Here is a 22751-nt window from a genome sequence, read left to right as displayed (position 1 = left end):
TCATCTGAAACATGTCCATATTCGGGTAGATCGATGAACCATCTGATCCAGGGTCTGGTCTTTGACAGTAACAAATGTTGAGTGCATTCAGATCAGACGTCAGATCGCCACAAATGTACCTTATCAGTCAGTAGTAAACCAGTGGGTAAGTTATTGGCCCAGAGACTAAAAAAAAGCCTTTACAATTTGATCTTAGCATGTGTTTCTGCAAATCCACTCATTACGTTTTTGTAGAAGAAATGTTTCCATGTTGCTTGTTTTGGTCATATCCTTTAGTAGTAAAAGCCACAGATGAAGAACGAACACATAGCCAAAAGGTGCATCTCTTTATTACTCTACAGATCTTGCTTTCCAGATTCATGGACTATTTCCTTGTTCTTGGAATAATGGAATGGATGAATAAAAACTCCATTGTTGAGACCCACGCTCCCTTCCCCTTTACTTTCTCCCTTCCGGATCTTTTGTGTTCTTCCTTGCCTCTTAGATCTCTCCTCATATGAACATCTCCTGTGGTGCCATTCTCTTACTTCCCCTACCTCATTATCCACTCTCCTTCCTACCTCACGGCCTGTGATCATTTTCCTATTATGTCATTAAAAAAATGAGCCTGATTCTCAAAGTGAGCCTGTATCATTAAGAGTTATGAAACACTGGTTGGTTGGCCCAGTTGGTTGTCAGATGGTGCTAATGAGATCCAGGTCAGGGGTACGTCCCCATATGGGACTGTTAGGTTTTTCTTTGTTTAATGGCCTCAGACTACACCTCTGGCTTTGACCAGCTCTCTCATAAATGTATTCAAGTGGTCAAAAAGGATTGTGGGTAGATATGTACAAATCCAGTCATGCTACTGGAAAACTCATACAAAGTTTGCTTCCAGTGGATAGTTAATTCAACAAATGTTTAGTAGTGCTACTACTAGTGCCAGGGGAGAATACTAACATAAATGAGATGCATTCCTGATCCTAAGAAAGCTTACTGTCTCCGGGCTGACAGCCTGTGAATGACTATCTGAATATAAGGCAGGATGAAATATGTCTGAAATAGTGGTACTAGCAAGTGGTTTAGACACATAAAAGATGGAACAGTGAAATCTGATGGGAGAATCCGGAAAGGTTTCATGGAAGAGATGGCAGGTGAACTAGCCTTTGTAAGAGGGGTGGGATTTTCCTAAAGACATTAGATTTCATATTTTATCTGCTATGTATAGGATGTTACTGAAAGAGCAGGAAAGGAGGGAGGTGTACATAAGGGAAAAGGACATTCATTTAACACATGTTTACTGAGCACTTACTCTGTGCCAGTACCTATGCTAGGCATGGGGAATTTAGAAATGGATCCAGCATGGTGTCAGCCCTGGAGGGGCTCACAAGTCTTCTGAGGGCAATAGGCAAATACGTAGTTAATACAATGTGGGAAGTTCTGCACTTCAGGTAAACACATGAGGAAGGCCATCTTCCCTTGCTTTTTAAGAGCTTACAGAGGTGGCAGACGTCACTAATTGATTATGGCACCATTTCCCACTGGGTCCAGAATTCTTGATGAAAGACAGCTCTAGATGGTTGTGTTTAAATCTTCTCCCAACTGTAGCCTGTTCGTCCAGGATTGGACAACTGAGTAACACACACTCAACTCACAGGTACGAACAGACAAGGAAGGCAAATCAGATTCTTTGTCTCTGAGAAATGTGACCTAGGAAAAACTAAGGAAACAGCAGTGGGAGTGTTAACAGAAGGGATGCTGGAGGAGTTAGACGAAGCAGAAGCTGTAGGTAGAGATGTGTAGAATAGAGGGAGAGAGTGAGGCAGTTGGAATTGGTAGTGAGTAAGGTGGATGGATAGGAGCTAAAGCCTATGAGAAGGAAGCCAGGCAGATGGTGAGAGACAGACAGAAAGGACGTGGTTCCTAAATACAGCCTCGTTTCTTACAGCATTCCTGTTCCCATCCCCATTCAGACAAATCCATCGCACAGCAAAACCCCTGTTTCTCAAGGTCTCAGTGAGACACTCCTTTCCCCCAAAAGGTCTTACCCCAAGCACCGGGTTAGGACCAACTGGAAAGGACACAACAACTTGGGTAGATTTGGGTTATCCAAAGGCAATTATAAGATAGACATTCTTCACTTTGTGCAGTGAACTTGTTATACACAAGGGTGCAACGTGAATCATTTTCCCTTACGTAAATAAATAAAGTGATTTCCACTGGAATACACTGATGTTTTTCTTCATTTCTTCCTTCTCATTGCCTTCATTTAACAGAAGGCACACGTGAGAATTGTGAGATGCTCGCTTCCTGTTCCCATCACATTGCTGGTATGGCCCCTGTCCCACTGCCCCACGGCCCTCTGTGCACTGTCTCCTTTCTAGGCTGTGAGTTCCTGGAGGACAGGAGTCAGGTCTTTTCTGCTTGATGCCTCCGGTACTCAGCTTAGGCTGGACTCAGAGTAATGACTCAGTAAGTGTTTGCTGGATGAAGTGTGTATGAGTATTCAGGTATGTGAATTCCAAGGCACTCTCAGAGTTCTTTATTTTTTTTGGTATTACAGTTTGACAGAATGGCCATGTCCTGTTTGTAGATGCATGTACACCCTTCTTCCTCTAACAACCACTCCCCTCAAAAAAAAAGAGACTTTTTTCTGGCCTGTTACACTGTTATACTAAGTAAATCTCTAAACAGTCAGTGACTGTCATCACACTGGAATGCGGAGCCCCACGCTGGCATAAGGAGCCTCTCTGGCAGATGTTGCTGGACCAGTGCTGGGCAGACAGACAGCCACCCTTCCAGCCTCCTAAAGTAGTCTGGTTCCAAGGCTCTCTCAGGCCCAGGGCTAGTTCAGCGCCACCCAGGAGGCCGTGAAAAGCTCGAGGAGTCTGGGTTCTGGAGAGCCATGGCCCCAAGTCCACTCACTACAGCACAGCTCTGGGGATAATCAGTCAGTCATCAGGACCACAGACCTCCCTGGGCACCTCTTGTCTGCTGCCCTCAGGCAGGTGTCTGGACCTGGGTGTTCATTCTCTCTGTCTCTCTCTCTCAGTCCTGTTCTGCTCCCTGCTTGGTCCTTATGTCTTTCAAGTCTCTTTTTTCTATTTGTTTTGTTCTGCCGGTCTCTCTTTTATGTTAGGACATTTTATCAAATGTCAGGTGATCCTTCTTTAATTTGGGTGCATTTTTTCCTTTATCTTCTCTGTTTAAATAGAAAGATAGTATATATATAGCAAAGCACACAAAAGATGCATGTGCAGCTCAGTGAATTTGTCACAAAGCCAATGCCACTTCACCTGGCCCGATCCTACTCAATCTCCAGGTGTCAGGTCACACGTCATTTCCTGCTCAAGCCGGGCTCTCCCTTCTGGGGTTGGGTCCCTTGGTGTTTACTGGTGTGGTGCTCTGCACCCCAGCCCTCACTGCTATCCCCTGTCCTAGCACTCAGGTCACTTACAATCCCTATTGCCGGCTGTCTCCAGCTGGGCTGTGCTCTCCGTGGAGTCAGGGACTGTGCTGGCCCCTTCACTGCCTTTTCCTCGGCCCAAGCACAGAGCCTGGCACATAGTAGGTGCTGAATAAGTATTTGAATGAGCGGTGGCGTAGTAGGGGAGGAGTGAAGGGAAAAAAGGAAGTGAGAGAGAGGAATTTGTTTCCTGTTTTCAAGGAGCTCACTGTCAGGGAAGACAAACTCAAAAAATAGATCATTATAATGCATGATGAAAATGACTCAGGGAGGCTCAGGACAGTGTGGCAGCCCGAAGAAGAGCCTTCAGTCCTTGAGCTGAGGTTTGCTTTTTTGCTTCCTGCTTTTAGCTAGGCTTTGACATGCCCCTAGGAAAGTGTTTCCTCGGGGAAGGGTGCCTTGCTGGGGAACAGGGCCCCGTGTGGAGACCTGTGAATGCAGCATAGCTTGCTCAGGCTAGGCCCTGGTCAGGACTAGGAGGCGAATAGCGGCAGGTGGGTCTGGAAAGGAAGGTGGTGAGGGGGTCCCTGACCAACAGTCCAGTCTGCCCTGGATCCAGATGGTGTGGACAAAGTCCCAGACCTGTCCTGCTGTGATTAGGTCTGTGACTTCAGGAGGGCCTGGGCTCCGGATCACCCCAGCATTGCTCCAGGTCCCGTCCCCTGGACCTCCTCTGCTCGGCTGACCCTGCAGAGGTCTCTCCAAATTCAGCTGGTCTCTCAGAAGGTGGAGGGGGCAGCCAGGATGGTGAAAGGGGAGGAGCATGCACTGTGGAGTCGGGGCTCTGCTCAGAGGCCCAGCTCTGCTTCCTAGCAGTTGTAAGACCTTGAACCTTTCTTTACCTTTGAACCTGTTTCCTCATCTGTAAAATGAGATAATAGGAGTCGTGAGCATTAAATGTGAAAAGTGATTTATGGACTGCTCTACACACATATTAGGATCCAGACCCAGTGTTTCTAAAATGCTGTATGGGTTAAAAGGCACTTGAAAACAAAAAAAAGTATAAACTGTTATACTGATTTATTATCCTTGGTCTTCGTTTCCTGGTTGGTCAAGTATGGGGCCCAGTACCCGTTGCTTAGTTCAGGCCGGTTTCCTGTCATAATGGCATATATTACCACCCGGCAGGGGTTGTGAATGAGGTCCCTGTCACAAAGCACATGGCCTTGTTCCTTAATTGCCAGGGTGGAATTAATTTGCTCTTCCTGTTTCTCTTGTGACAGGAAGTAGATGTCCTTGAATTTCAGTTGATTAATGGAGGCCTCTGAGCAGAGTGCTCCAGCCTCTCTTGCTTTTAATCCTTATGCAATGCAAGGCCCTAATTTGATAATTTTGCTGTTTTTTAGATGGATCACCTACTGGTTGAAAATATTGAGCGGGAAACGTTTCATCTCTGCTCCCGCCTCATTAATGGGCCTTACCGGCAGACGGTGAGAGCCCTGGTCTTCACATTAAAGCACCGAGCCGAAATCCGGGCTCAGGTGAAGGACGGCTCACTGCCGGTCGGCACGTTTGTACAGACCCACAAAAAATGACCTGAGGATGGTTCCGGCCCTGGGCTGGGCACAAAGGGGAACGCGCCTCTCTCTGCCATTCAAAGACTCTTTTGAGTTTGGGTGACGGCTGGTGCTGGCTGTGCTCCATTTTCCCCTAGTGCCATTCCTTCAGACAGACCGAGGACACACAGAGCCTGGGAGACGGGCCTGCAGGAGACGCTTCATTAGCTGGAGTGTGCTGGTGCTGCCTAACGGGACGTGAGCTGGCTGTCACTGGGAAGCGCCGTACAGTTGCCGTCACCCAACACAGGGAAAGGGTGACGGATTTCACTGTGAGTGTGCCAAGGACACCTCTAAACTTCCCTGTGTCAGACAGATGAAGTTACTACTTTATTTCGCCACCCTCCAGGTAACTGAAACTCAATTACAGCTGCCACCGCTCAGTTCCGTCCCCCGAGTTTAGATAACTCCGGTGCCTCTCAGAACTCCCCGTCTGTTCTCTTTGCTCTACCCCAGGGGTGAGCCTGCTGGAGCCAGCCACCTCCCCCTTCTTTCCAGAACTCACTTATCTGAAGGTTTCAGCTCTCCCTGGAAGACCTTCCGCACTTGTCTCGGGAGCCCCCATGCTGAGGCTTCTAATGAGGGACTGGCCTGAAGCATCCCCAGGCCTTGGGGCTTATTTGAATACATTGGCGCTCTCGGTTTAGGGCTTGGTAGAAGATATGTAATGAAATTTCCCTTGAAATGAATTACTGTTGTAGAAAAATGACATACATGTACATTTAAAAATGAAATACCTCTCTATGGACCTGCTTGAGCAATTATGTACGTGATATTTGCTTTTTTAAAATAATAATAAACTGGGAATTTTTTTCCCCAAAACAAAAGGTATGGCTTGTTCATTGAAAAGTGTTTTGGATTGAGAAAGAGTATAATTGGCCAAAATAATGATTGGACAGGAAGTTGAGGGAGATAGCAGTACCCAAGGAAGGTTTTTAGGGGGGGGGGGGGGGGGGGGGGGCGGGACTAGACCATATTTGTAATCTGGAAAGAGGAGCAGATAGAAAGGGAGAGATTTAAAATACAAAAAAAGAGAGGATGGGTTACAAGCAAGGACAGGGAAAAAGAAGAGAAGGGACTAATATTGTCTACCTGCTTTTTTTTTAAATGCTAACTTTACAGATCTTTTTTTTTTTTTTTTTTGGTGAGGGAGGTTGGCCCTGAGCTAACATGTGTTGCTAATCTTCCTCTTTTTTTTTTTCTCCCCAAAGCCCCAGTACATAGTTGTATATCCTAGTTGTAGGTCTTTCTAGTTCTATGTGGAGCGCCGCCACCACATGGCCTGATGAGCAGTGCCAGGTCCACGCCCAGGATCCAAACCCGCGAACCCTGAGCCGCCCAAGGGGAGCGCGCAAACTTAACCACTCGGCCAGGGGGCCGGCTGCTAACATTGTCTACCTTCTAAGTCTAGGTACACTTCCTAAGATAATTGATGAGCATTTCCATTGCTCTTTATATACTTTAAAAACTGTTGTTGAATTCTTCCACCTGTTTTATTAGTAGGTATTGTTTCCGTCTTTTAGATGTCTTTATTCAGTAGCCGTTCACTGAGTGCCCATTCCATGGGTCACTGTGGGTACCGAGCAGGAGCTGCAGGTGAGACCCTGCGCTCAGCAAGCAGGAGTGTCTTGTTCAGTCTCCCACTGCTGGCAGCTGTTGGAGCAGAATAATAATTGAGCAGTTAACCATGTGCTCAGCACTATGGTAGACATTTAAAATAATAATGACAGTACCCAATTAAAGATGAGAAAAGTGAGGCTCAGAATGGTGTAGTAGGGGCCAGTGTGGTGACATAGTGGTTAAGTTCACACACTCTGCTTCAGCAGTCTGGAGTTCACAGGTTCGAATCCTGGGTGCAGACCTACACACCACTCATGAAGCCATGTTGTGGAGTCATCCCACATACAAAGTGGAGGAAGATTGGCACAGGTGTTAGCTTAGTGACAGTCTTCCTCAAGCAAAAAGAGGAAGATTGGCAACAGATGTTAACTCAAGGCCAATCTTCCTCACCAAAAAAATAAAATAAAATGGTGTAGTAACTTCCTCAAGGTCGTACAATTAGTGAATGGCAGATCTAAGATCAAAGCCCAGGGCTCTCTGACTATATACAATCTCCCTGGTTGATTTCATCTACTCTCATGATTCAAACATCATTTACATGCCAATGACACTCCAGTTTGTATCTTCAACCCATACCCGTCCCCTGAGTTTCAGACAATGTCTTCTAGATGTCCCGTGGGCATCTCAGGTGTAACGTCTTCTCTTACTTGGCAATACTGGCAGTGCAGGCACTCCAGCTAGGAACTCAGGGCTCAGCCTAGACCCCTCCTCTCCCACCCTCACCCAACCAAGGCCTGATGGTTAAAAGCTCATGCGTATTTAGAATCTCTTGCCTCTCCTCTATCTCTAGTACGACTTCAGGACTGCATCCTCTCACGCCCAGACTGACTATATGGCTTCCTAAGTGGTCCCTCTGCTTCCAGTCTTAACCTCTTCAAATTCACCTTTCTATGCTAGAAACAAAGTGACTTTCAAAACTGGAAACCCCAGCGTGCCACTCCCCCTCTGAGCATCTTCATGTGCCGTTTCTGTCTCTGGAATGCTGCTCTCCTCCTGATTTCCCCTCCTGCCCCAGCGTGATGTCCTGTGTGCTGTTCTATCCATGTCTTCGTCTTCTGTGCTGCTGCTTTCGAATCTGTCTCCCCACTAAACTGTAACCTCCTGATGTCAGGAATCCTGTCTTACTCACTGGGTGTCTTCAGTGCCTAAAACAGTGCTTGTCCAGGAGTACCCAATAAATATTTGTGGAATTGATAGGTATCCAGGTGTTGTTTGTGCTCTTCCTGCTTCCACCCTTGTTTCCCTTGTAGTCTGTAATCCACAGAGTAGCCAGAATGAACCTTTTAAAATGTAAAACAAATCATCTGTCTTCTTTATCCCTTCTAGTGGCTTCCATCTCACTCAGAGCAAAATCCTAAGCCCTTACTGTGTCCTGCAAGGCCCAGTGTGAACTGGCTCCTGGCTGCCTCTTTGACTTCATTTCCTAACATTCTCTCCCTTTCTCACACCCCTGTGGTCCCACTGGCTCCCTTGCTAAACACACATACCAAGCATGCTGCTGCCTCAGGGCCTTTGCACTCACACTTCCCTGATCGCAGTGCTCTTTCTGTGGATCTCTGCGTGTTCCTGTCCTGATTTGATTCAGTTCTCTGTTTGCTTTATCAGAAAGGCCTTTGTTGACTACTCTAAATAGAACAGCACTCCCTCCTAACCATTTTCTAATACTCTACCCTGCTTCATTTTTTTTCAGAGTATTTATCACCCCTTGATACAGTTATTTATTTCTTTATTGTCTGTCACCACCCCCCCTTCAAGAATTTAAGCTTCTTGAAAGCAGAGTCTTTGTTTTGTTCCCTTCTGTATCTCCACACACAAGCTAGGTCTCCATAACCATTTTATTGAATAGTTGAATGACTAGTTACGAGTGTACAGGAAAGGCATCTAATCCAGTCAGGGAATGCTTCCTGGAGGAGGTGATACCCGTGTGCAGTCTTAAAGGGCAGAAGTAGGTAATTGGCTGGTTGAGGTGTATGCCTGGCAGAGAAAGCAGAGTAAGGAAAGACTCAGAACTGTGAGATATCTGGAAGGTGCTTGGTATGGCTGGAGTGGAGCACACATGCAGGAGAATAGCTGGAGATGAGGCAGGAGAGGAACACAAGGACCAGAACCAAATCTGAAGGGTCCTGAGCATCAGGTGAAGGTGTTTGGATTAGCAGGAATTGGTTGGTCTTCTGTTAACAGGCTGTGGAAGGCAAGCTGGAGCTGGGGAAGAGACTGGAGGTAGGAAGCTTCATTTATAAACACCCAGAAAGTTCTGCCAACTTAGGAACGCAGGGTAAGTCGAAAACCAATTGCTCTCTGGCTGAAAGGCTTAGGTGGTGATAGTTGGAAAGTAACGTGATTGCAGAGATGTGCCCTGCAGATTGGGAGAGCAGGCTGGGTTATTCGTGGCTGTTTCCTTCTTGATGCATGTGCAGAATTCCTGTGAACACTCATCGAGCTATTCCGGGTGCCTGCTGAGGGGCACAAGGCTCGCAGACCCCGTCTAAGCTGGCCCGCTGCTAAGGGCCCGCTGAGCTCCAGCCTACCGGAGTGAAAGGGTCACTCCTGAAATGGGGCAGGAGAAGTTCCAAGGACCACGGAGTTACCCGTGGGTCTCGGCATGAATATGTCTTCCAAATGTGTTTGGTTGCTAGAGGAAATTTGGGAAATTAAATACTATTAGAATCTGCTCCAATAGCTGATTGATCCTTTTCTTGTGGTGGTTAGATTGGAGCTCCTGATCCTTTGGGTAGGGATTGAGTCTGTATTTTCATTCATTCACTCAACAAACAAATGTTACCCATCTGCTGTGTGCCAAGGACGAGACAGTCACTGGGGAAACTGCAGTAAATGAGATCTAATTTCCACCCTTGGGGGAGTCTTAGTCTGGTGGGGAGATAGACACAGGGGTAGATAATGATAGTATAGCACATTTGGTGTTTACCGTAGATATTCCTTTTAAATGTTGAGAAAGTGGAAAAACGGGTCATTGACACCATTCTAAGGGAAGCAGAGTCTCCACAGAGGGTTGACATTTGAACCCAGCCTTGAAGGATAGGTAGGAGTTCTCAGCAGAGGGAGGGGGTGCGCAAAGCACAGAGGTGTGACGCGCATGCCTCGTTTCAGGAGCGGCAAACAGTATGGACAGTGGAGGCACAAGCTTCTTAGGCATGATGATGGAGAGAAATGAGGTGAAAAAGGAGACAGGGCTGGGAGGCCTTGTAGAGGAGCGTGGCCTGTGGCCTTCAGATGGTGGGAGGCCTGAGGAGTTTTTGAGGATGCATTTTGGAAAGGTAAAAACGTTCTTACATAAACAGGTATGTAAGAAAAGTTTTAAAAATTTAAAAACCCCAACAATTTAAGGCAAAGGAAAGAAACACTGTGAGACTCAGTAAATTAGATTTTTTTTTTTGACAAATGAAGTTTAGAGTTGACCAAACAAATATCATTAGAGTCCCAGGTTTAAAAAACGGCAGGACGCTCAGATAACACACTTTCTGCATTCAGTGGTGAAGAAACAGGCATCTGGCCTTTTTTCATTTAGAGAATATCAGGTTCTTAAACTTGTGCCTGTCAACCTTGGTTTTCTTTTGCTGCAGCCTCAGGCCTCAGAGCCTCACTCTGAGATTTGTAGTGTGTTCTGGATGCGTTTATCACAGGCAGCTGGGGTGAGGGCTTAGTTTGTTACTGCCCATTATTGCTGTCGAAGGGAGTCCTTCCAGAAAACAAGGCCTTGGGAGCTTCGATTAGTACGGTGACACTGCCTTGGTTTCAAAAGAGAGATGGTTTGATTGGATGACATTGTATTTTCTTTTAAATCCACTAAAATGATATAGTTGCTGTCAGGGGTAGCTTACCCATAAGCCAAGGAGGCTGGTTTCAGGATCCAGGACCAGGATGTCCAATCAAATGCTGCTGCTTCATCTTGTTAAAATCGTTCGTTCAGTGCGTATTTAGCGAGTTCTTATGTGCCAGGTCCGAGGGTCACAGGGATGAAGAAGACATAGTCTCTGGCCCCAAGAAGCTCACAGTCTAGTGAAGGAGAAAGATAAACTTTAAAACAAGGCAAATGATTATGAATTATGGGAATTCAAAGAAAAGGAAATAAGCCAATAAACATGTTAGAAGATGCTCAACCTCACTAGTAATCAGGGAATAGCAAAGATTAGTGCCATCCTTAAAGACCTAGATGATACAGGAATAGCGATCCCCATTATCTCTCTGTTTAATTCACCAGTCTGGCCCCTACAAAAACCAGAGGGATCCTGGAAGATGACAGTGGACTACAGCAAAATCAATCGAGTAGTAATTCTAATTGCAACTGCTCTGCCAGATGTGGCATCTTTCCTAGAGCGCATTAACATGTTCTCAGGAACATGGTGTGTAGCCATTTATCTGGTGGAGGTTTTTCTTTCCTTCCTATCAGAAAGGAAGATCAGAGTTCATCTTCACTTGGAACAGACAAAAGTTTGCATTTACAGTCTTGCCCCAGGGCTGTGAACTCTCCTACCCTCTCACCACCTAGTCTGAAAAGGCCTGTACTGCCTAGATACCTTGCAGAACATCACACTGGTCCACTATATTAAAGACAGCAGTTAGCTGGGCCAGATGAGCAAGACACAGCAAGTATATTGGAAGCCTCAGTGAGACACATGCATTGCAGAGAGTGGGAGGAAACACTGTGAAGATTCAGGGGCCTGACGTATCAGTGAAATTTTTAGGAGCCGATGGTCTGGGATATGCCAGGGCTATTCCCTTCAAAGTAAAAGACCAATTATTGCCTTTCCCATTCCTCCACTAAGAAAGAAGCACGATGCCTGGTGGCCCTCTTTGGGTTTTGGAGGCAGGATATTCCACACGTGGGAATACTTCTCCATCCCATATACTGGATGACACAGAAGGCTGCCAGTTTAGATGGGGGCCCAGAGCGCGGGAGAGGGCTATAGTACAAGTAGCCATGCTGTGCAGACCATATGATCTGGCAGAACCCATGGTATTTGAGGTATCTGTGGTGGGAAAAGATCCCCGTGGAGTTTATGACAAGACCTAGTGGGAGAATCACAATGTAGATCCCTGTGGTTCTGGAGCAGGGCCATGCCATCTGCAGCCAGGAATGACACGCTTTTCAAAAGCAGCTCCTGATTTGCTACAGGATTCTGGAAGAGACAGATCGTCTGAGCCTGGATCATCAAGTTGACCATGCAGCCACAGCTGCTCATCATGAGCTAGATTCTGTCAGACCCATCAAGTCAAAAGGTCAGAAAGCCCAGCAGCAATTCATCATAGGATAGACGTGGTACTACTGGCATCGGGCACAGCAGGGCCAAAGGGCAGAAGGTAGCTGCATGAGCAGGTGGCCCAGACGTCTCTGTCACTCACCACCTTTGCGTCAGTGCCTCTCCCTCAGCTCACCTATGGCTGCCTGGGGAGCTCCTTGTATCCAGCTGGAGGAGAAAAAAGCCATGCTTTGTTCCTGGGTGGATCGGCTCAGGAACAGTATGTGTGAGCAAGCCAAAAATAGACTGGCTGCACTGCAGCCCCACACAGGCGTGTCCTTGAAAGACAGCCGAGGGAAAATCCTTCCAAGGGGCAGAGCTTTGGATAGTGCACCTAGTCATCTACTTTTTGTGGAAAGAGAAGGGCCCAAGGTTAGAATATACATGGATCTCATGGGCAGTGGTGAATAGCTTGTCTGGTTGATTAGGGGTCTGGAGAGAATAAGATTGGAAAATCGGGGACAAGGAGATCTGGGATAGAGGCATGTGGTGGGACTTCTGAGAGTGGGCACCATATGTGAAGATCATTGTATTCCATGTTAACACCCACCAGAGGTTGTACACCACGGAAGAAGCACTCAACAACCATATATATGCAGTTGACATCAGCCAGCCTCTATCGAAGGCCACCCCAGAGCTGGGTGCATCAGCAGAGTAAGCATGCTGGTGTGGAGAAAGTGCATGTATGGGCCCAATAGCATGGGCTCACACTCATCAACACTCATCTGGATATTGCTGATGCTGAGTGTTCAACCTGCCAGTTACAAGACCAACTCTGAGTCTCAGCTACGTCTCCATTCCTTGAGAAGAACAACCAGCCACTTCATGAGTTGAGTATATTAAACCCCTTCCACCCTGGAAAGAGCTGTGATCCATTGACTGGAATAGACATATATTCCAGATATGGCTCTGCTTGCAGGGCTCCATCCAGCAGAACTCTCCAAGAGTTTACAGTGTGTTTAATCTACTGGTTTGGATCCCATATGACTCTACAGCAAGGGGGGGGCAGCACTGGGCACATGGCTGTGGAGTCCACTCGTCCTTTCACACACTGCGCTAGCCTTAAGCTGCCAGTTTGGAACTCTCTGTTGAAGACACAGCTGAGCACCAGCTCAGAAACAATACTCTGTGAGAATAGGGTGCCATCGTCTGGGATGCAGCGTACATTCTAAATCAAAGACTAGTACCCAGTGCTTTGTCTCTGTAGGTGGCATACATGGGCCCGGGACACAGGGGTGGATGCAGGAGTGGTCTCACTCTTACCATCATTCCAGGAAGCATTTGTGCTTCCTGTCCCCACAACTCCGGGTTCTGCATCCTCTCTGGGTTAGAGGTCCTGATTCACAAAGAGGCCACGAGGGGAAACGTTGAGGTGACTATTGAACTTTTAGCTGTGACTGCCACCCAGGCACTTTGAGCTCCTTGTGTCAAGGGGCTAGCAGGCAAGAAGTGGAGTCACCATTCTTCCAGGGGTAATTAGCCCTCCTCGTCAGGAGGAGGTAAGGCTGCTGTTGAGCAGTAGCAGGCAGGGCGGTTTATCTTTGGTATCCAGTTGACCCATTTGGAGACCTCTTGGTGCTCCCTTGCCAAATATTTATGGTGAATCGGCAAATGTAGGGGCCATGGCCTGAGAAGGATATGGTGACTACAGGCTCAGACCCCTCAGGACACAGGGTCTAGATCATGCCGCCATGTAAGTCACTGAGACCAGGAGAGGTGCTAGCTGAGGGTAGGGGGAATCTAGAATGGACAGAAGAGGGAGATGATGAGTATCAGTTATGGCCTCAAGACCAGTCAGTGTTGGGGCTGTAGTTTGTCCCACTAACTTTTCTCTGTAAGTTTCCCCCAGGAAAAGAGGCCCACCAGAATCCTGGAAGGGCTGCTCCCAGAGCTTAAACGAAGGAGTGGAGCTGAGCCCACAAGGTGTGGGCTGTAGTCGACGCTATCCTGCACTGCCCACACCAACCCCCCCCCCCCCCCCCCCACCTCCAGGGCTGATGGGCCTGTTCCCTCTCAGCCAGCAGCCCTCACTGGGAATTTCCCTCAGCTGAAGACAGTTACCTCATCCAAGGTCATACCCTTTGCCCAGGGTGGGTAGATCCAGAGTTATAAAAGTCTGGCCCCATTTGCCCCAACTCAGGACAACTCTGAAGGGCCATCAGAGCTTCAGAGCTCCCCGTGGGACTGGCTGAGGTCCTAATACTGCATCGCCCAATTCACCTCTCTGTCTACTCTTGCTTCTTGCCCCACCTCCACCCAAGAGCAATCCCTAATTAACTTCCTGTATGCTAATCTCCATCTTAGAGTCTGCTTTCCAGGGAACCGGACCTGCAACATAGCTCTTCTAGTTGTTGGTAACAACTCTTGGGCAAAGGTCCCTTTAAAAAAGGGACAGATAGTAAAGATTTAGGCTTTGTGGGCCATATGGTCTCTGTCACAACTGCTCAGCTCTGCTGTAGTAGTGCAAAAGCAGCCATAGACAATATGTGAATGAGTGAGCGTGGCTGTGTTCCACTAACACTCTATTTACAAAAGCAGGCAGTGGGCTGCACTTGGTCTGTGGGTCTTAGTGGCCAACCCCTGCTCTAGGAGAAAATTTTTTACAGGTACACAAGGTAGGTTTGTACAAAGATTTTAATTGCAACGTGGTTTGTAAGAATAAAATTTTAGAAACAATCTAAATGTACACTCGAAAAAGAATGGTTAAATTGTGGAACTTGCAGGTTTTGGAATACTATGCAGCAGATAAAAAGAATAAGTTTAGAGCTATGTAACAGCACTGTCCAATAGAAATATAATGCGAGCCACATGTGTAATTTTTAATTTTTCAGTAGCCACACCAAAAAATGTAACAAACAGATGAAATTAATGAAATATTTTGAGCTCTCTACACCTAAAATGTTATCACTTCAACATGTAATCAACAGAAAAATTATTTATGAGATATTTTACTTTTTTTTTGTACTAAGCCTTTGAAATCTGGTGTGTATTTTAACTTACAGCACATCTCAAGTCGGGCTAACTACGTTTTCAAGTGCTTGATGGCCACCTATGGCTGGTGGCTACTGTATTGGACAGTGCAGACCTGGAAGTACTGACATGGAAACGCCACTGAGACATATCGTTAAGAGAAAAGGGGAAGTTGCAGAACAATATGCACAGTATGAACCATGGTGTAAGAAAAAAAACTATTTCTGTAAGAACATATTGAAACAAAGAGAAAAAAGAAAAAGCTGTGTACAGATACCCAATTTAGAGAGAGGCTCTGGGTGCAGTGGGGGGGCTCGGGAAGGACTCGCTCTCTCCTTACCTGATGTTTTTAAATAAGCCTTTTTTTTTGCAGTCATTTTAGATTCACAAGAAGTTGCAAAGATGACACACAGTTCCTATCTGTCCCTCACCTGGTTTCCTCTCTTGTTAACATCTTCCATTAATGTGGGACATCTGTCGAAATTAAAAACCCACCGTGGGTGCGTTGCTGTGAACTAACTCCAGGCTTCCTTCGGACTTCACTGGCGTTTCCACTCACGTCCTTTTCTGTTCCAGGACACAGTCCAAGTTCCCGCATCGCCTTCGGTCCTGCCTCTCCAGCCTCCTCTGCTCTGTGACAGTGGCTCAGTCTCTCCTCGTCTCCCATGACCGTGACAGTCTTGAGCAGTGCTGGCCACGGATTTTGTAGACTGGTCCTCAGTCTGGATTTGGTGATGATTTCCTCGTGACCAAACTGGGGTTATGGGTTTTGGGGAAGAGGACAGAGGCGGAGTGCCCCTCTCGTCACATCACATTAGGCGCACGTGACATCCGCATAATGTGTCACCAGTGATGCTAACAACGTTGACTGCTTGCTGAAGGTGGTGTTTGCCAGGTGTCTCCACAGTAAAGTTAATATTTTTCCCTTTCCATACCCTGTTCTTTGGAGGCAAGACACTAAGTCCAGACCCTACTCAGAGCAGGGATTAAGCCCACCTCCTGGGGGACGGTGGGAGAGCCACTTGAATTATCTGGAATTCTTCCCTAAGGAAGATTTGCCCATTCTCCCCTATTTGTTTGCTTATTTAATATCAGTATGGACTCACATATATTTATTTTATACTTTCAATCTGTTTTTTCACGGTGACTGTAAATTCACGTATTTTTTTTTAATGCAGAAAACATACAAACAGCTGTGCTGTGTGAGAAACAAATTCTATGATGGCAAGATTCTCCCTCTACAGCTCTTCACGACTGCCTTTGAGTAGGGTCATCTTTGGCTTATTGCTATTCACCTGGCAACCTCACACAAGCTGTTTCAACTCTGCAGGCCTCAGTTTCCCCATCTGAATGAGAGAGTCTTCATGGAGTGGTCTCAGAGGGGAAGAGGGGATGATGTTTGTATGTTTATAGGTATACAGCTGTTCTGTTGCCTATTAACAGAACTAAAGTCCTTAAGGGCAAGGGGTATCTTCTCTTATTTATGTTGGAAAATGAACCCAGAGCTAATAGTCCTTGAGAACATCACGTAAACGTAATCTTTATATCCCCTCCCACAACCCCAGATGGTTCTCCTGCCCTGCTGTGCTGCCTCTCTGCATGGGATTTGGTTCTGCTTTTCTCGAGTGTCTGACACCCACCCCAAGGCCCGGCATTCAAGGCCTTGTCCTCCTTGGCCTCATTTTTGTGCCTCTCATCTACCTGTACTACGGCCACACAGACGTCCTTGTCACCCCCATGAATTTCAGTGCTTACGGTATCGCCCTCCTCTGTGCCAGGCCCTGGGCTGGGCACCAGGCCACAGAGATGAACCAGAGAGGGGCTCTGAGTCAGAGCTCACAGTCCAATGTGGGCGCCAAGTCCTCGATCCATAGCAATCTGACATACAGAGGGATGAGTGGAGCACTGTGGGAGCATAGTGGAGGGAGGGCCTGGCCTGGAGAGAATCAGAAAGGCTTGGCAAAGATGCTAACTTCTGAGCTGGGCTTTGACAGGTGTATGGGAGTTTACGGGGTAGTGAATGGGAGAAGGCGTATTCCAGGCACAAAGAAAGGTATGTGTGTGTGAACCAGAGAAATGGCAGAGACCAGGGAACAGTCATAAGTGTCATGTGTCTGGAGCCGAAGTTCAGGAAGAAAGAAGGGCCCGAAGTGAGACAGGAGAGTGAGGTGGGGACCTCTGTGAGGAGCCTCAATTCTGGGCTGGCAGTTTCTACTTGCGGAATTTCAAAGGTGTTTTTCTTTTGTTTTTTTTGTTTTTGTGAGGAAGATTGGTCCTGAGCTAACATCTGTTGCCAATCTCTTCCTCTTCTTGCTTGAGGAAGATTGTTGCTGAGCTAACATCTGTGCCAGTCTTCCTCTATTTTACGTGGGATGCTATCACAGTGTGGCTTGACAAGTGGTGCTAGGTCTGTGCCCAGAATCCGAACCCGCGAACCCCGGGGTGCTGAAGCAGAGTGTAGGAACTTAACTACTGTGCCACCAGACCGGCCCCTAAAGGTTTTGAGGTAAGGAAATACCTAAGTAAAATTGTAGGTGCAGGATCAGGGGCTTGCTGTGTGGGTTACTGTTCACCAGCAAATATTGAGCGGGTATAGCACATCAGTATTTATGTGTTTCCCTCTCTACCTTGGCACGAGCTCCAGGCGGGGACGGTGTCTGACTCATTCCTGTGTCCCCAGCACAGAGTCTGCACAGAGCGGGAACTCAGCGCCCGGCACTGGAGGAGTGGATTAGAAGGCAGGTGAGACCCGGTGCCTGTCCCCGCTGAGGACCTCCCCGTGCAGGACTGGGGCCAGCCCGCCCTTGGCGGCGGGTTTCTCGTGGCTCTCAGCTTGGCGCTGGGTCAGGCCAGCTCCCTGAGAAGGCGCTGGGGCCGGATCGCCTCAGAGCCAGGAAGCACGTGGCCCACGGGGCTTCACTTCAGAGGGAAGCAGCCCACAGCTGTGGGGCATGATCTGAGGCCAGCCCACCGGGGAAAATGTGTCTAGCATCGCTACGGGGACCTCTGGGCCAGTACTGAAGCTGATCAAATATTAGCATTTTTAAAAGGTGTTATTTTGGAGAGACTGTGTGGCGGAGCAGAGTCAAAATAATCAAACCCCGGCCACCACGTCGTGAGCCCCTGCTTGGTGCCGCAGACCGTGCTAGGGACTCTCCGCTTTTTGTCTTATTCTTCTTGTCACCTCCCAAATGTCACCCATCCTTCCCTTCTCCCCCTGCCCAATGCCAGAGCCACTTACCTCGTCTCCTTGGGGCCCTCCCGTCCCTCCTGTAGTCGATTCTCCACCCAGCAACCAAAGCGAACGTCTCAACACACTGCAGGGCGCGCCACTCCCCTGCTCAGAGCCCTCCAGTGGCTCCCACAGTGCTCAAGGTCCCACGTGTCCTCACCTCTGGCACCACCTCATCTTGCCTCCTGCCCCAAGCTCCAGCCGCTCTGGCCTTCCGTCCCTCAAACTCGCTGACTGTGGCCCTTCCTTGGGCGTTTGCTGGTGCCTCTGCCTGGCGCACTGTGACCGCCCCGTGGTGACTCCTTGTCATTCAGGTCCCACCTCCTCAGACGGGCCTTCCCTGGCCACCCTCTAATTAGGTGCTCACCCGCAAGCCTCTCTGACGCGTCAGTGCTGTTTGTCTTCATAGGACTCAACCCCGTCTGCACTCACCGTGTTCACTTCTTCATTTACTTCTTTGCTTTTTGCCTCTCCCACCAGAGCACATGCTTCATGGGAGTGGCCACCTTGTCTGTCTTCTCTGCTGCGTCTCCACTGCCCGGCACAGCGCTTGGCCCCCAGCAGGGCCGCATCTATAGGTGCCAAACAATCGGCTGCCCCTCGGCGCCTCCGGGCTGGCCGCTGAGAGCCTGGCAGCCACGCGCAGGCCCGCGCGGCAGGAGAGGCTACCCCACGCAGCCGACAGATGTGTGGGACCAGAGCTGAGGCGCAGCTCGTATTAGTCAGTGTTGCTTTTGTCGGAATAGGATTAGCGTAAATACCGTCCCGGGCAAGTGGATAAGGTAAAGCTCTGTTAGTTACATTCAGATGTTGATTCCCTGCCACAATCCAGAAGCATCCTTTTGCTGGGTTAGTCCAGTCGTGGCTAAGGGTGCTGCTCAGAGAGGTCAGATGGGGTGGGCATGGGGAGGCTCACACAGAGTCCTTCTCCGTCCCTGCCTTGCTCTTCCCCTCCAGGCCGCTCTCCACATTGACCTGCAGAGTGACCTCTCTGACCCCTAGGATCCAACCTTACCACAGCAGGCAGAAAGCCTTTTACTGGCTCCCAGTGTCCCGGATGAAGCCCACACGCCGTAAATGATGATGAAGATGAAGGTGGTAGCTACCACATACCTCTCTCACAACCCCCACAACAGTCCTGCAAGGCAGGCGAGGATCATTGTCCTCATTTGTCAAATGAAAATCTGATGGCTCAGAGAGGTTCAGTGACTTACCCGAGGTTACTCAGCCAGCGAGCTGCAGACACAGGCACCAAGCCCAGGGCTGTGGGCTGATTGTTTGACGGGCATTCGAGGCCTGTCAGCCTCCCTCGCCAGAGAAGTTGCCAGGCTCGTCCAGGTGCCCAGGCATCAGCCTCGTCCGACTCAGCAAGGAGCAAGTCGGAGGCGGCTGCTTGCCCGTCAGACTGCTGTTTTCTGCCTGAGAAGCATCACTTGCCTCTTTCTCTTCTGCTCCTCAAGGATCATTCCGCATCTGGGGGGAGTCATTTTCCACAGAGTCAAGAGTTCTGAAAACTCGCTTTATTGTTGTACACTGAAAACGGATACCATGTTATGTGTGAGTTATATCTCAATTAAAAGTCAGGTTATATTAGTGTACACAGCAACAGTAGAAGCTAACATTTATGCGGCATTGAACGTCAAGACCGTGCTAAGTGCTTCACATACATTGTCTCACTTTGTAAGGTCCATTAATTTATTTATTTGAATAAGGACCCTCTACACGTGATTAAAAGAAAGAGAGAGAGGGATTACAAAAAAAGCGTTTGGTGAAAAGTCAGTCTCTTTCCTCCTCTGCACTCCTGTCTCCCACGTCCCCTCCCAGAGACCAGTGTGACCAGCTCCTCGGGTGTCCTGCAGAGTCCCGAGTTACTACTATCTCATTTAATCCTCTCATCAGCCCTTTGAAGTAGGTATTATTATCCTTGTATTACATATCAGGACACTGAGGTTCAGAGACAGGAAGCCACATACTCAAGGTCACACAGCTTCCACTTACTCAAGTGGCTGAGCTGGGATTTCTCCCCAGATGAACTGCCTCTCACCCTGTAGGCCACCCTGCCTCCCACAAGGAGGAGAAAACCAGAAAGTTGAGCTGAGAAGCGTGTGCTGGGCAATCGGCTGGACACCCTCGTTGACAGGCTTTTGCTCCACATACCAGTCTTGCAGCAAAGAATTCAAACTTGGGCCTCAGTAAAATGACAAATTCTGACCCGTCATAGGCCTTCGAGGTTATTGACCGATAGTCAAGACCTCAGATTTTCCAACCCTGAATAGTCTTCCGTTCCTGCTGTTTCCTGCCTTCTTGCTCCTTCGCGCCCTTGGTTTGCCCTTCAGTGACGTCGGCTCCGACCAGCTGCTCAGTGTGACTAAGGGTTCGCGGGGCAGGATAGGAGGCGCACAGCCATGCAGCTCTAAAACCTGGGTTCTGCCTCAGCTCCGCCCCGCTGGCCCGCCTGGCTGGGCGGGTCCTGTCACTTCTCTGCCTCCATGTCTTCACTCGCAAGATAGGAAGAATTACATCTAACTTAAAAGGTTTGAGGATCCTCAAGTGAGGTGATAGGCCAGTGGCAAGTAGCAAAGCCTCATGCAAATATCGTTATGTTTAGTAACAATAAAAGTTGGAGTAAATCTGGTCGCTCTACGGTGAAAAAGAGCTGGCTAAATTCGCAGCTACTGTGTTCCCTTCTTTCCATCCCCCCCACCAACCTGGTTTTGTAAAATCTTCTACACTTTACAAATGCCTTTTTGTCTATTGTCTTATGAATTCTTGCCCAAGGCCTGGGAGGCAGAACGGGGCAGGAATTATCACCCCAAATGTTCCCAGAGGGGAAGTGCCTTGCCGAGGTCACAGGGCTGGTGGGAGGTGGGTGGTCCTCAGACCTGGCCCCGAGGGACAGAGCCTGTGCTCCTCAGCCTGGCGCTCGAGGCTCAGCGGGATCGGCCCTGCCTCCCTCCCAAGGCTCATCTCTCCGCCGCCCTCTGTGCGTCAGTCTTTCCAAGTGTGTCATCACTCCTCGAGCGTGCAGTGATCTTCCTCAGCCCCTTGTCTGGGCAGCCGACGTTCCCTCCGCCAGGCTGCCTCGTGGACTCCTGCCCATCCTTCGTCAGGCCCTCCCACAGTTCCCGTGACAGGTGCCTGACACAGTAAGTTTTCGTTGTTATCATCACTACTATATTGATCATTTTGCAGAGTGATTCAGGGCCCAGGCTCTGGAGCCCAGTGACCTGAGTTTAAATCCTGGCTCAGCCACTTACTAGCTGAGTGATCCTGGGCAAGTCACTTAACACCTGTATGCCATGGAGATGTGTGCTCACTACGTCCTGAGGGTACCCTCTGGGATTGCTGCGAGGAGTAAATAATCCATGCAGACAGGAGACACAGGCCTCCCGCAGATAAGCACTCAGTGTTAGCTGTCGTTAGGATTTTCTTCTCACTGTGTTCAGGGATGCTGCCCTCTCCCAGGCCCTGTGCTGGGCACACCGAGCTGACTCACGTGCAGTGTCTGGCCTCAGAATCCGGGGAAAGGGGGCCATGGAGACTCTCCACGACAGTGCCTTCCTTCTGCCCAAGTCACTGTTTTGCTTCAATCACCCTGTGTCCGTGTTTATGGGCTCTCAGGAACCAAGGCCATTCTGCAACCCCTCCTTCCCCACCAGGGCTGGCCTAGGTCCGTGTCCCCCACCACGCCGAGTGTCTCATCCCCGGGGAATGGCTGTCAGCCCCCCTCTCTCCGGGTTAACCCCAGGGACAGGCTGCTCCCTGGGCACAGGGAGAGCGAGCTGCATGAGTCCGTCTCCCTGGGCTGCTTCCCCGGCTGAGATTTACGAGCGGTGCCTGTCGCAGTGACCCTGCCGGCTCAGTTACAGATCTGCTTCCAGACTAGACTGGGGCAGGAGCCTGCCGAGATTTGCCAGGTGGCCCCAAGGGAGAGCCAGGGGCCCCGTCAAACGTGGGACCTCAGACAGCATGGGACCCGTCCAGCTGCCTCGCTGTCGCACGTGAGGAAACTGAGGCCAGAGACGGGGGTTGGGGGGGGGTCCCTTCAGAGTTCCCACCAGGGGAAGCGGGCCCAGGGTGAAGTCTAACTCGGGCCCCTGAGCACCATCAAGGGAGCTAATTTTACTGCACATGAGTGTCTGACCTCATTATTACCCAAACAGCTTTCTTTTTATATAACAAAAATATTTACTATGGAAACGTGCTTTGAAACTTAAAATAAAGCAAAACATTGCACTTCCGTACACAAAGACCATGGTCTGTCCACACGAGCACACTAGGCCTGTGTTAGGGGCAGCCTAACGCGCCCAGCCCCACCAGCCTGGGATTACAAAATGGAGTCCCATTTTGTCCAAAAGACGATGACCCTGAGCCCCTTTCTACATAAGCTGGAACTTATCCTTCTCAAAGGGTCCCCCAGTTGTTCCCAGGGATCCCCAAGAGTCATTGCAAACCGGCCTGTCGACTGCAGTCACTGGGAGGTGTCTGCCTGTCTTCCCTCTCCAGCTCTGGCTCCTTCTTCATCAATGTCCTCAACCAGGGAGGCCCTGGGAAGGAGTCCCACTGCTGCCACTGTTAACGCTGCCTGCTGTGGGGGCAGTGTCAGGGCTCACAGGTGCCCCGCGCTGCCTTTCCTCTGCGTGACCACCCTGTGGGCTGGCCCGGGAGGG

At 49.0% G+C, this 22751-nt stretch overlaps 1 protein-coding gene and 1 long non-coding RNA gene across 8 annotated transcripts in view; one reads left to right on the top strand and one right to left on the bottom strand.

Moving 5' to 3' along the window:
• The window catches only part of TCEANC2 (transcription elongation factor A N-terminal and central domain containing 2), a 46832-nt gene extending 30719 nt beyond the window's left edge, over positions 1–16113 (top strand). For 5 of the 6 annotated variants that reach the window (XM_046660488.1, XM_046660489.1, XM_046660487.1 and 2 more), the window contains exon 5: positions 4792–5136. In XM_046660488.1, coding sequence (XP_046516444.1) covers positions 4792–4980 — 189 coding nt within the window. In that variant the 3' untranslated portion in view covers positions 4981–5136. Of the gene's footprint in view, positions 1–4791; positions 5137–15425 lie in introns of those variants that run through there. The other variant, XM_046660490.1, reaches the window with a different exon arrangement.
• LOC124239101 (uncharacterized) lies at positions 8456–19043 on the bottom strand. Of its 2 annotated transcripts, none has more exons than XR_006888535.1 (3): positions 17477–19043; positions 10461–10635; positions 8456–10367 (listed from the first exon to the last, which is right to left on the bottom strand). It is a non-coding gene; the product is annotated as an uncharacterized LOC124239101 (long non-coding RNA). The 2 variants fall into 2 exon arrangements; XR_006888536.1 differs by having other exon boundaries at positions 18242–19043.
• Between the last annotated feature and the right edge of the window lie 3708 nt (positions 19044–22751).

This window comes from Equus quagga, chromosome 5 (assembly GCF_021613505.1).
Source record: "Equus quagga isolate Etosha38 chromosome 5, UCLA_HA_Equagga_1.0, whole genome shotgun sequence".
NCBI classification, from domain to species: Eukaryota; Metazoa; Chordata; class Mammalia; order Perissodactyla; family Equidae; genus Equus; species Equus quagga.
This window is presented reverse-complemented; position numbering and strand designations above follow the sequence as displayed.